The sequence below is a fragment of the Cannabis sativa genome, chromosome 2 (genome assembly GCF_029168945.1).
Source record: "Cannabis sativa cultivar Pink pepper isolate KNU-18-1 chromosome 2, ASM2916894v1, whole genome shotgun sequence".
Lineage (NCBI taxonomy): Eukaryota > Viridiplantae > Streptophyta > Magnoliopsida > Rosales > Cannabaceae > Cannabis > Cannabis sativa.
Genome location: NC_083602.1, coordinates 72,353,121 through 72,364,862, shown reverse-complemented (window position 1 = coordinate 72,364,862; position 11,742 = coordinate 72,353,121). Strand labels below are relative to the sequence as shown.

The window sequence follows — 11,742 nt, the reverse complement described above, 5'->3', positions numbered from 1 at the left end:
AATAAATATGCCCTTCAAAATCTCTATTTACTGTTTTGTCCTTAATAAGTGATAAATTCTCAAATAGACACAGTCTATCTTGAGAATTTTAATTGATTAATTAAAATCAATTAAATGAGTCTTACAAGTAATATTATACCAACTAGTGGGGGGACCATGGGTCTATATATCCGAGCTTCCAATAAGCAGATCTAGAATTTACCACTTAAATTCACTTACTTATTAATTCTTCGTTGAATCCACACATAGAACTCAGAATTGCACTCTCAGTATATAGAATGCTCTATATGTTCCACCATATAGACACTGTTGGGTTTTATGCCCTAAATAAAACTCTGTTTCAATGTAATCCAGATTATTCAATATCAATAAAGTAACAGAAGTAATTTTTCATTCACTTGTGTATGTTTTGGTTCACTTAATCAATTGCTTGTCTATTTGATTTATAAATTCATCCAAACCCCTTTCACATACTTGAACATGTTTATTGTGTTGTCAACACAGTGGAAAATAAACATGACTATGTGAATAAAGTATTCCTAGATTTATCAGAACACTGGGTTTCACTGATATGACAATCTACAACAGAGTTTACTTACATTTGGAGAAATGTTATGTTCTTTCCAGAACATAGATTAAAGTAAAGCTCAGGTTGGATGCATGGAGTATGCATTGGAATGGACCGATATTGAACTTTGAATTAGATTTTGAAACTTACCGTAAACATCTATTCAATTCAATATCATAAGTTGATCCTAGATCACATGATCGAAATCCTGATATGGTTAGGCTTAATTTCAAGAGTATTATTCGTGTTCTTTGATTTGTTAGTTAAGCCTAATCTTTAGTCTGGGCAATACATACATTTTGGGAACACGGTAGTGCGATTGAGTGGGAGCGCTAACATAAATATGGAATTTATAGCTTCTATCTGGCGAATAGTAAGCAAAGGGTGATTTCCTTCGAGCTTAACCAAACGAGATAAATGATTGAGTACTCATTTCACTTAGTTGAAATATCATTTATACAGGGTTAAGTGTTTTAAGGATAAAATACATTGTAGGGTGTTACGGTAATTTAAGTCCCTTTACAGTGTAAATCATCCATATAGAGGATCATTGATCACATTAGGATTATAACAATGGATAACTAATAATGTGTCTATATGGTGGAACATATAGAGCATTCTATATACTGAGAGTGCAATTCTGAGTTCTATGTGTGGATTCAACGAAGAATTAATAAGTCAGTGAATTTAAGTGGTAAATTCTAGATCTGCTTATTGGAAGCTCGGATATATAGACCCATGGTCCCCTCACTAGTTGAGATGATATTACTTGTAAGACTCATTTAATTGATTTTAATTAATCAATTAAAAATTCTCAAGATGGACTTGTCTATTTGAGAATTTATCACTTATTAAGGGCAAAACAGTAAATAGAGATTTTGAAGGGCATATTTATTAATTAGGAAACTTTAATTAGTTTCATTATTAATAAAATAAATGATAATATATTATTTGATAATTAATTTTAATTATTAAATAATTAGATTTGTCATTAATGTGGTTGAACAATGGAATTGGCAGTTTTTCACAAAACAGGAAACTATCAGTGTAGGAAAAGGAAAGTTGGAAAAGTGGCAAGCCTTGTTTCCACAATGCCTAGGCCGGACACTTAGCTTTCTTTTCTCTTTGATTTTTTCAATTCAAAATGCCAATCATAGCCCTTGGTGGTCTTCTATAAATAGAAGGCAAAGGCTTCAGAGTTGCAGACAACTGTACAACCTTTTCACAGCATTATTCTGAAAGAATTTTCTCTCAGAAAATTCTCTCTGAGCCGCCACCCTCTCTCTCTCTCTTCCTTCACTGTTTCGAAATGTATAAGTGCTAGAGTAGTGCCCACACACATCAAGTAATACCTCAATCATAGTGAGGAAGGCTGTGTAGAATTCAGAAACAACAAAGAAGGACTATCGGGCTCAGATTTTGATTATACTCTGCTACAGAAAGGAATCAAGGGTTAGAGATCTGAGTGGGAGGAGACATATATTCCGCTGCAATCACTGTAAGATTTCTGATACTCTTATGTGTTTAATTTCATATCGTTTTAGAAGTTCATATTTAGGTTGTTAAATCAACATACTTGTGAGTAGATCTAAGTTCCTGGTAAAATAACTTCCAACAACTGGCACCAGAGCCATGGTAATTGATTTGCTTGCAAGAAATTTGGACTTAAAACGATTTGCTTGTTTTTTGGATGGTATCATGTTGCTTTGAGTGTCATATTGATGTTTGATTGTTGTTTGTGAATTCTGGGGAAAATGGTTACTGTTCTTATTCTGTAATTATTTTTGTTGGATAGTTTGGAAAATTCTAAGCAATTTACTTTTTTACAGAACTCGATTTCGATTTAATTTGAATTAGTTATGAATTTTTGAAAATTGGAAAAATCGGGGTGACGAGCAACATCATCACGCGCGCGGAATGGCTGCTTGCAGCCTTCCTGCGCCGTGATTTCTCGGTCAAGCACCCAGGATACGCGCGCGGATGGCCATGCACTGCATGCCATCCGTACAGTTCATCCAATTTTCCAATTTTTTTCGATTTTTCATGCTATTTCATGGAATTAAATTCCGATTTTTTGTGTAGTTTTGTATATTGATTTTTGTTTTTCAAATTTCAAATCTAATTATCAGAAATAAATTAATTTTATTTTTTAAAATTAATTTTAGATATTAGTGTAATTTGATTTTGAAAATAGGAAAAAATCATGTTTTGCTTACCTTTTTCTTATTTCCTTTAAAATTTGATTATTTTATTTTTTAAGGTCAGATATTAATTTTTTTTTTTTTGGTAACTTGACCTTAATTAAAATAAGATCATAATAATCATGATAATTTTAAAAGATGAAATAAGGTATTTTTGTTAACTTTTAAATTTTATTATTTTTTAATTAAATTAAATTGTAAAAACAAGAAAAGGGTATGTATTTACCATTTTCTATTTTATTATTTAATTTATTAAATAACATGAAATTTAAAAGGAAAGTTAGCAATTTATTTTGAAATGACATTTAGGTTACCCAAAACCTAATTTTTCAAAATGGTAGGTTTAATTTTAATTTTATTTTCGAAATAAATGTTTAAAATTAAATAAATCCTACATCCAACTATCCAAATCTAACCTTGTTGCAGGAGTATGTGTTTTAGATTGTTTGTAAGTTTTCTAAAACCTATTATTGCTTGATCTAAATTGCCTTGGTTAACTTGATGATAGATTCAATGATCTAATTTTAACCAAAGGTTCAATTGATGATAGATCAAGTAAATAATTTGTAACAGGTAATTTTTACAAACTTCTTTCATCTGTGTATGACCTAGTAACATGATAGGATCCATCCAAATGTGTATGCATGTGTGAGCCTATATGTTTAATTTCTATTATAGATACATATAGGTGGTTGCTGCTAAATAAAATATCATAACTGATAGATTTTATTTAGGCTCATTTAGTGGTGAGCCTATTCAATTAATAACAGTTATTCATTTTAAGGTTAAATTCCTCTCTTTTGGGCCTTGTGTGAGAGTTGGGAGCCTTAGAAGTGGGTGCGACATACTGGACCCAGCCCCCCCTCACATGAACAACCCCAATTGTGAAGGCCCATTTGCCTGATTTGGATAACTGTGCTAGGTTAATTATATTAGTTTGACCTAATAAAAAATTGATTAGCAACATAATTAATTTCATTCTTCCTTGAAATTAATTTAAGAAAAACATAGTTTGATTAGCAACATAATTAATTTCATTCTTTCTATATGCTTACTTCTCTTGTGGCTCCGAGGTTCCTTACTGTTGGCTATAGCTCCATTGTTATCACAAAGCAGGACTAGAGGCTTTTCCATTCCAGGAACTACACCAAGACTGGTGAAGAACTTCCTAAGCCAGACAACCTCTTTAGCTGCTTCAGCCGCAGCTATGTATTCTGCGTCCATAGTAGAATCCGAAATCGTAGTTTGTTTAGCACTTCTCCAAACCACTGCTCCACCCCCAAGAGTAAACACCATCCCATATGTAGATTTCCTGTCTTCAAGACATCCCTGGAAATCTGAGTCTGTATAGCCTAAGGGATTTAAAGCACCACCCTTGTAGACTAATACATAATCTCTTGTACTCTTTAAGTATTTCAAAATATACTTAACAGCATTCCAATGTACTCGTCCTGGATTTGACTGATACCTGCTCATGATTCCAACTGCATAGCAGATGTCAGGTCTAGTGCATAGCATAGCATACATTAGACTTCCAACTGCAGAAGCATAAGGAATTTTCGCCATGTCTTCTATCTCTTGAGGATCAGTAGGACACTGTTCCTTAGATAGTCGGATACCATGTCTAGAGGGCATATTTGCCCCATTGGTATTGGTCATGGAAAATCTCTCTAGAACTTTGTCAATGTAAGCTGTTTGAGAGAGAGCAAGGAATCTGTTCTTCCGGTTTCTGATAATCTGAATACCGAGAACATAGGCTGCCTCACCCAAGTCTTTCATGTCGAATTGAGTGTCAAGCCATTCCTTGATGTGAGTCATTTTCTTGACATTGTTGCCAATGATCAAAATGTCATCAACATAAAGGACCAGGAATACTACTACTTGGTTTTCCTTGAGCTGGTAAACACAAGGTTCATCTTCATTCTGATGAAAGCCGTAGGTTTTGATGATCTCATCAAACCTTTTATTCCATGAGCGAGAAGCTTGCTTAAGTCCATATATGGACCTATTTAATTTGTAAACTTTATTCTCCTGCCCAGGAAGAACATAACCTTCTGGTTGCTCCATATAGATGGTTTCTTCAAGAAGCCCATTAACAAAGGCTGTCTTGACATCCATTTGCCAAATTTCATAATCTAAAGCGGCAGCTATGGAGAGAAGAATTCGGATGGATTTGAGCATGGCAACCGGACTAAAAGTTTCCTCATAGTCCACACCTTCTCTTTGGGTATAACCCTTGGCGACCAGTCTAGCTTTGAAAGTTTCGACTTCGCCTCCAGCACCTCTTTTCTTCTTGTAGACCCATTTACATCCAATTGGACGAAAATCATCAGGTGGTTCTACATATTCCCAGACTTTGTTCTTTTTCATGGAATCCATTTCTGAATCCATGCCGGCTGACCATCGCTTCCGTTGCGGACTTGCCATTGCCTATTTATAGGTTAATGGGTCGTCATCAATACCGTCACCAACGACCATATTGATTTCACCATCCAAGCCATAACGAGATGGTTTTGTAGAAACCCTCCCACTACGACGAGGAGTGGTGACCTTCTGAACAGGAGCTTTGGTAGTAGTTTTCTCAGTTGCTACAACTGAGGGAGTGGGATGATCCTCTTCTTGAGTAGAAGAGGATGGTACATTTGAAGGAACAGTATCTGTGAGCATTTCCTCTAATACAATTTCACTTTTCGGTTTGTTGTCTTTCATATAGTTATCTTCAAGGAAAGTAGCATTTGTAGAAACAAACACTTTGTTATCCTTGTGACTATAGAATAGTCCACCCCTAGTCTCTTTAGAATTTCCGACAAACATGCAAACTTCAGTTCGCGATTCCAGTTTGCCTTCTTTCTTTCTCAAGACGTGAGCAGGGCACCCCCCAAATCCTATAATGGCGTAAACTAGGTGTACGACCATTCCATAATTCGACGGGTGTCTTAGGGACTGCTTTAGATGGTACAACATTTAAAATTTCGTTTGCCATTTGAATAGCATATCCCCAGAAGGACGTAGACAGAGTTGAATAACTCAGCATAGACCTAACCATTTCCAAGAGAGTGCAATTTCTTCTTTCTGCAACTCCATTCTGCTGTGGAGTGCTTGGGGCAGTATATTGGGATTCAATTCCGATTTCAGTTAAATGATCTTTGAACTACAGATCCATATATTCTCCACCCCTATCAATTCGCAAGATCTTTAATGTTTTACCTAATTGGTTTTGAGCCAAAGCATGAAATTTTTGGAACTTTTCAAACGTTTCAGATTTCTTTTGCATTAGGTAAAGAAAACTATATCTAGAGAAATCGTCAATGAAAATGACGAAATACTCATAACCTCCTCTGGCTTTTACATTCAGCGGTCCGCAAACATCTGTATGCACTAACCCTAGGGGTTGTTTGGCACGCTCTCCCTTCGCAGAGAAAGAACGTTTGGTCATTTTTCCTTCTAGGCAAGACTCGCAAACTGGCAGTTCTCCTAAGACGACATTTTTCAATGGACCATCTTTGGTTAGCCTATTGAGTCTATCAAAGCCTATATGACCTAAACGTAAATGCCATAGATAAGTTTGATCATCATTATCAATCTCTTTTCTCTTAAGGCTTCTAGGTTTAGCTACATTGAAAAGTTCAGTATTTAGTGAGATTTGAGTATCACGCCTTAAAACATAAAGCCCTTGTTCCATGTTTGCAACACATATATGAAATCCATTACGAGAAATTGAACAATTTGAACTCGAAAAATTCAATATATAAAATTGTGTTTGTAAACATGAAACGCTAATCAAGTTTCTACTAAAATTAGGAATATATAAAACATTCTCTAAAAGTAAAAACTTCTTAGAATTAAACTTGATTCGGGCTGTTCCTCTTGCTTTAACTGATACCAACTCGCCATTTCCAACCTTAAGCTTTAACTCATCTGGGTGAAGATTCTCCCAAGTTTCAAGCAACTGCAATGAAGAACATACATAGTTAGTAGATCCAGAATCAACAATCCATGTGGATTTGTTGTTCTCTAAAACACATGATTCAAATACAAAAGCATCACCTTCGTTTGAATTGGCTAGAAGCCTGGGACATTGTTCTTCTTTATGTCCCTTTCCATTACAATTCGCACATAGAACATGATGTCTGATAATTGTACTTGAAGAAGCAGCTTTGTTAGAGCCCTCATGCTTAATCTTCTTCCTCTGATTAAAGTTTGCAATACCAGGAGGTCCCATTGCAATCAGATTCCGCTCATGGGCCCTTAACTCAGTCTCGAGTTTGTCCATGTCGGAGGAGTGAGGATTGTTCAATAAGTAATATAGAACAAAACTATCATACTCCTGAGGAAGACTATTAAGTATGAGTCTTACCCATTGTTCCCTTGATAAATCAATTCCTAGTAGATTTGCCTTTTGGAATTTCAGATTCATCAACAATAGGTGCGAGTTAATGCAACTACCAGGATGCATTTTCACACTATTGAGTTCTTTTGCAAAGATACTAACTAGGAGTGGATCGGGATGAGGGTTATTCATATTGGCACTACAACATATCAATAAACAGAAGTAAGGTTTTGGTTCTATAAATTCATACACAGGTTCAGAAAACAAATAATCACATATGTTATAAAAATACTAAATCTAACATAGTTTATTTTCCAAGGTTTTCAACGAACTGATACAGTGTCCCGTTTAGGCGAGAGTCAAAGCATCATCCATTGAATAGAGTTGTCAATTCATCTAAAATGTCAAACATTCTAGCAACCTTTTATTCGATCAAGATTGGAATTCAGCGTTGTCCCGTTTAGGCGAGAGTCAAGGCAATTCTATCTTATGAGCTTCTACCATTGTTTCGCACTCTTGTAAGTCTTATACAGTCGCCACCATTAGGGTGGTCATAAACCATATAAAAAACTTATAAGAATACTTATCTTTCGAGATTAAACGGTGCTAACTTGCTAATGAACGTTCCTCCATTAGGGAGGATTACTCACTAAAACAATAGCTATGTAAAACCAACAATGGAGATCGAATTTCTCTTGATTAAAGCTCATTATTTTAAAAAAAATATGTATTTTGTTTAATCATTTATATTCCACATCTCAATAATGAAATATTACAAATTAAAGTAAAAACTTTAATTAAATTTCAAAAATGGAATAATTTTGAAAAATATCTTATTTAAGTTGTTTAGAAAAATCTAAATACCCAACTTAAATATTCTTCAATCAATGACTTAATTAAATATTACCAATTAAGTAGTAACCACTTAATTTAGAAGATATTCCATTTTAAGTTCCCATATTTATAAAATATCAACTTAAAAAATATCTAAAGAATCTTAATAACCAATTCCTAAAATTCCTCAACTTAATTTATAATAGGAAATTCAAAAATATTCAAATCTAAGTTGATTTGATAGATTTAACTGAATCTCAACTTAAATAGGAATATTTAATGAAATCATAAAATTAAGATTCAGAAAGAATTTATATGGTTATAATTGCATATTTAATTGAATACAAGAAAAATACATATAGTTTTCCAGAATATAACTATTCAAACTATGTTTTTCTTAAATTAATTTCAAGGAAGAATGAAATTAATTATGTTGCTAATCAATTTTTTATTAGGTCAAACTAATATAATTAACCTAGCACAGTTATCCAAATCAGGCAAATGGGCCTTCACAATTGGGGTTGTTCATGTGAGGGGGGGTTGGGTCCAGTATGTCGTACCCACTTCTAAGGCTCCCAACTCTCACACAAGGCCCAAAAGAGAGGAATTTAACCTTAAAAGAACAACTGTTATTAATTGAATAGGCTCACTACTAAATGAGCCTAAATAAAATCTATCAGTTATGATATTTTATTTAGCAACAACAACCTATATGTATCTATAACAGAAATTAAACATATAGGCTCACACAGGCATACACATTTGGATGGATCCTATCATGTTACTAGGTCATACACAGATGAAAGAAGTTTGTAAAAATTACCTGTTACAAATTATTTACTTGATCTATCATCAATTGAACCATTGGTTAAAATTAGATCATTGGATCTATCATCAAGTTAACCAAGGCAATTTAGATCAAGCAATAATAGGTTTTAGAAAACTTACAAACAATCTAAAACACATACTCCTGCAACAAGGTTAGATTTGGATAGTTGAATGTAGGATTTATTTAATTTTAAACATGTATTTCGAAAAATAAAAATTAAAATTAAACCTACCATTTTGAAAAATTAGGTTTTGGGTAACCTAAATGTCATTTCAAAATTAAATTGCTAACTTTCCTTTTAAATTTCATGTTATTTAATAAATCAAATAATAAAATAGAAAATGGTAAATACATACCCATTTCTTGTTTTACAATTTAATTTAATTAAAAATAACAAAATTTAAAAGTTAACAAAAATACCTTATTTTCTCTTTTAAAATTATCATGATTATTTTGATCTTATTCTAATTAAGGTCAAGTTACCAAAAATACATTAATATCTGACCTTAAAAAAAAAATAATTAAATTTTAAAGGAAATAAGAAAAAAAAGTAAGCAAAAATTTAATTTTTCCTATTTTCAAAATCAAATTACACTAATATCTAAAATTAATTTTAAAAAATAAAATTAATTTATTTCTGATAATTAGATTTGAAATTTGAAAAACAAAAATCAACATACAAAACTACACAAAAAAATCGGAATTTAATTCCATGAAATAGCATGAAAAATCGAAAAAATTGAAAAAAAAAATGATGAACTGTACGGATGGCATGCCATGCATGCTCATCCGCGCGCGTATCTGGGGTGCACGCCGAGGAATCACGGCGCAGGAAGGCTGCTTGCAGCCATTCCGCGCGCGTGATGAGGGTGCTCATCACCTCGATTTTTCTAATTTTCAAAAATTCATAACTAATTCAAATTAAATCGAAATCGAGTTCTGTAAAAAAGTAAATTGCTTAAAATTTTCCAAACTATCCAACAAAAATAATTACAGAGATAGAAAAATAACTATTTTTCCCAGAATTCACAAACAACAATCAAACATCAATATGACACACAAAGCAACATGATACCATCCAAAACACAAGCAAATCGTTTTAAGTCCAAATTTCTTGCAAGCAAATCAATTACCATGGCTCTGGTGCCAGTTGTTGGAAGTTATTTTACCAGGAACTTAGATCTACTCACAAGTATGTTGATTTAACAACCTAAATATGAACTTCTAAAACGATAGAAAATTAAACACATAAGAGTATCAGAAATCTTACATTGGGTGCAGCGGAATATATGTCTCCTCCCACTCAGATCTCTAACCCTTGATTCCTTTCTGTAGCAGAGTATAATCAAGATCTGAGCCCGATAGTCCTTCTTTGTTGTTTCTGAATTCTACACAGCCTTCCTCACTATGATTGAGGTATTACTTGATGTGTGTGGGCACTACTCTAGCACTTATAGATTTCGAAACAGTGAAGGAATAGAGAGAGAGAGGGTGGCGGCTCAAAGAGAATTTTCAGAGAGAAAATTCTGTCAGAATAATGTTGTGTATCAGTTGTTTTTAATACTGAAGCCTTTGCCTTCTATTTATAGAAGACCACCCAGGGCTATGATTTAATTAATTGACATTTAATATTGAAAAAATCAAAGGGAAAAGGGAACTTGAGTGGCCGGCCTAGGCATTGTGGAAACAAGGCTTGCCACTTTTCCAACTTTCCTTTTCCTATACTGATAGTTTCCTGTTTTGTCAAAAACTGCCAATTCCTTTGTTCAACCACATAAATGTCAAATCTAATTATTTAATAATTAAAATTAATTATCAAATAATATATTGTCATTTATTTTATTAATAATGAAACTAATTAAAGTTTCCTAATTAATAAATATGCCCTTCAAAATCTCTATTTACTGTTTTGTCCTTAATAAGTGATAAATTCTCAAATAGACACAGTCTATCTTGAGAATTTTAATTGATTAATTAAAATCAATTAAATGAGTCTTACAGGTAATATTATCTCAACTAGTGGGGGGACCATGGGTCTATATATCCGAGCTTCCAATAAGCAGATCTAGAATTTACCACTTAAATTCACTGACTTATTAATTCTTCGTTGAATCCACACATAGAACTCAGAATTGCACTCTCAGTATATAGAATGCTCTATATGTTCCACCATATAGACACATCATTAGTTATCCATTGTTATAATCCTAATGTGATCAATGATCCTCTATATGGATGATTTACACTGTAAAGGGACTAAATTACTGTAACACCCTACAATGTATTTTATCCTTAAAACACTTAACCCTGTGGAAATGATATTTCAACTAAGTGAAATGAGTACTCAATCATTTATCTCGTTTGGTTAAGCTCGAAGGAAATCACCCTTTGCTTACTACTCGCCAGATAGAAGCTATAGATTCCATATTTATGTTAGCGCTCCCACTCAATCGCACTACCGTGTTCCCAAAATGTATGTATTGCCCTGACCAAAAATTAGGCTTAACTAACAAATCAAAGAACACGAATAACACTCTTGAAATTGAGCCTAACCATATCAGGATTTCGATCATGTGATCTAGGATCAACTTATGATATTGAATTGAATAGATATTTACGGTAAGTTTCAAAAATCTATTTCAAAGTTCAATATCGGTCCATTCCAATGCATACTCCATGCATCCAACCTGAGCTTTACTTTAACCTATGTTCTGGAAAGAACATAACATTTCTCCAAATGCAAGTAAACTCTGTTGTAGATTGTCATATCAGTAAAACCCAGTGTTCTGATAAATCTAGGAATACTTTATTCACATAGTCATGTTTACTTTCCACTGTGTTGACAACACAATAAACATGATCAAGTATGTGAAAAGGGGTTTGGATGAATTTATAAATCAAATAGACAAACAATTGATTAAATGAACCAAAACATACACAAATGAATGAAAAATACTTTTGTTACTTTATTAATATTGAA

General features: G+C 33.2%; 1 protein-coding gene across 1 annotated transcript; it reads right to left on the bottom strand.

Annotated features, from left to right (window-relative positions):
- Positions 1-4,895: 4,895 nt before the first annotated feature.
- LOC133035120 (uncharacterized) lies at positions 4,896-5,840 on the bottom strand. The gene has a single exon (XM_061110863.1). It carries the CDS (start codon positions 5,731-5,733, stop codon positions 5,200-5,202), a length of 534 nt encoding a protein of 177 aa, XP_060966846.1. The 5' UTR covers positions 5,734-5,840; the 3' UTR covers positions 4,896-5,199.
- Between the last annotated feature and the right edge of the window lie 5,902 nt (positions 5,841-11,742).

Bases quoted from the DNA above. Each gene is read 5' to 3' on its own strand.
- LOC133035120 (XM_061110863.1), bottom strand. From the start codon at position 5,733: ATGTTGTACCATCTAAAGCAGTCCCTAAGACACCCGTCGAATTATGGA.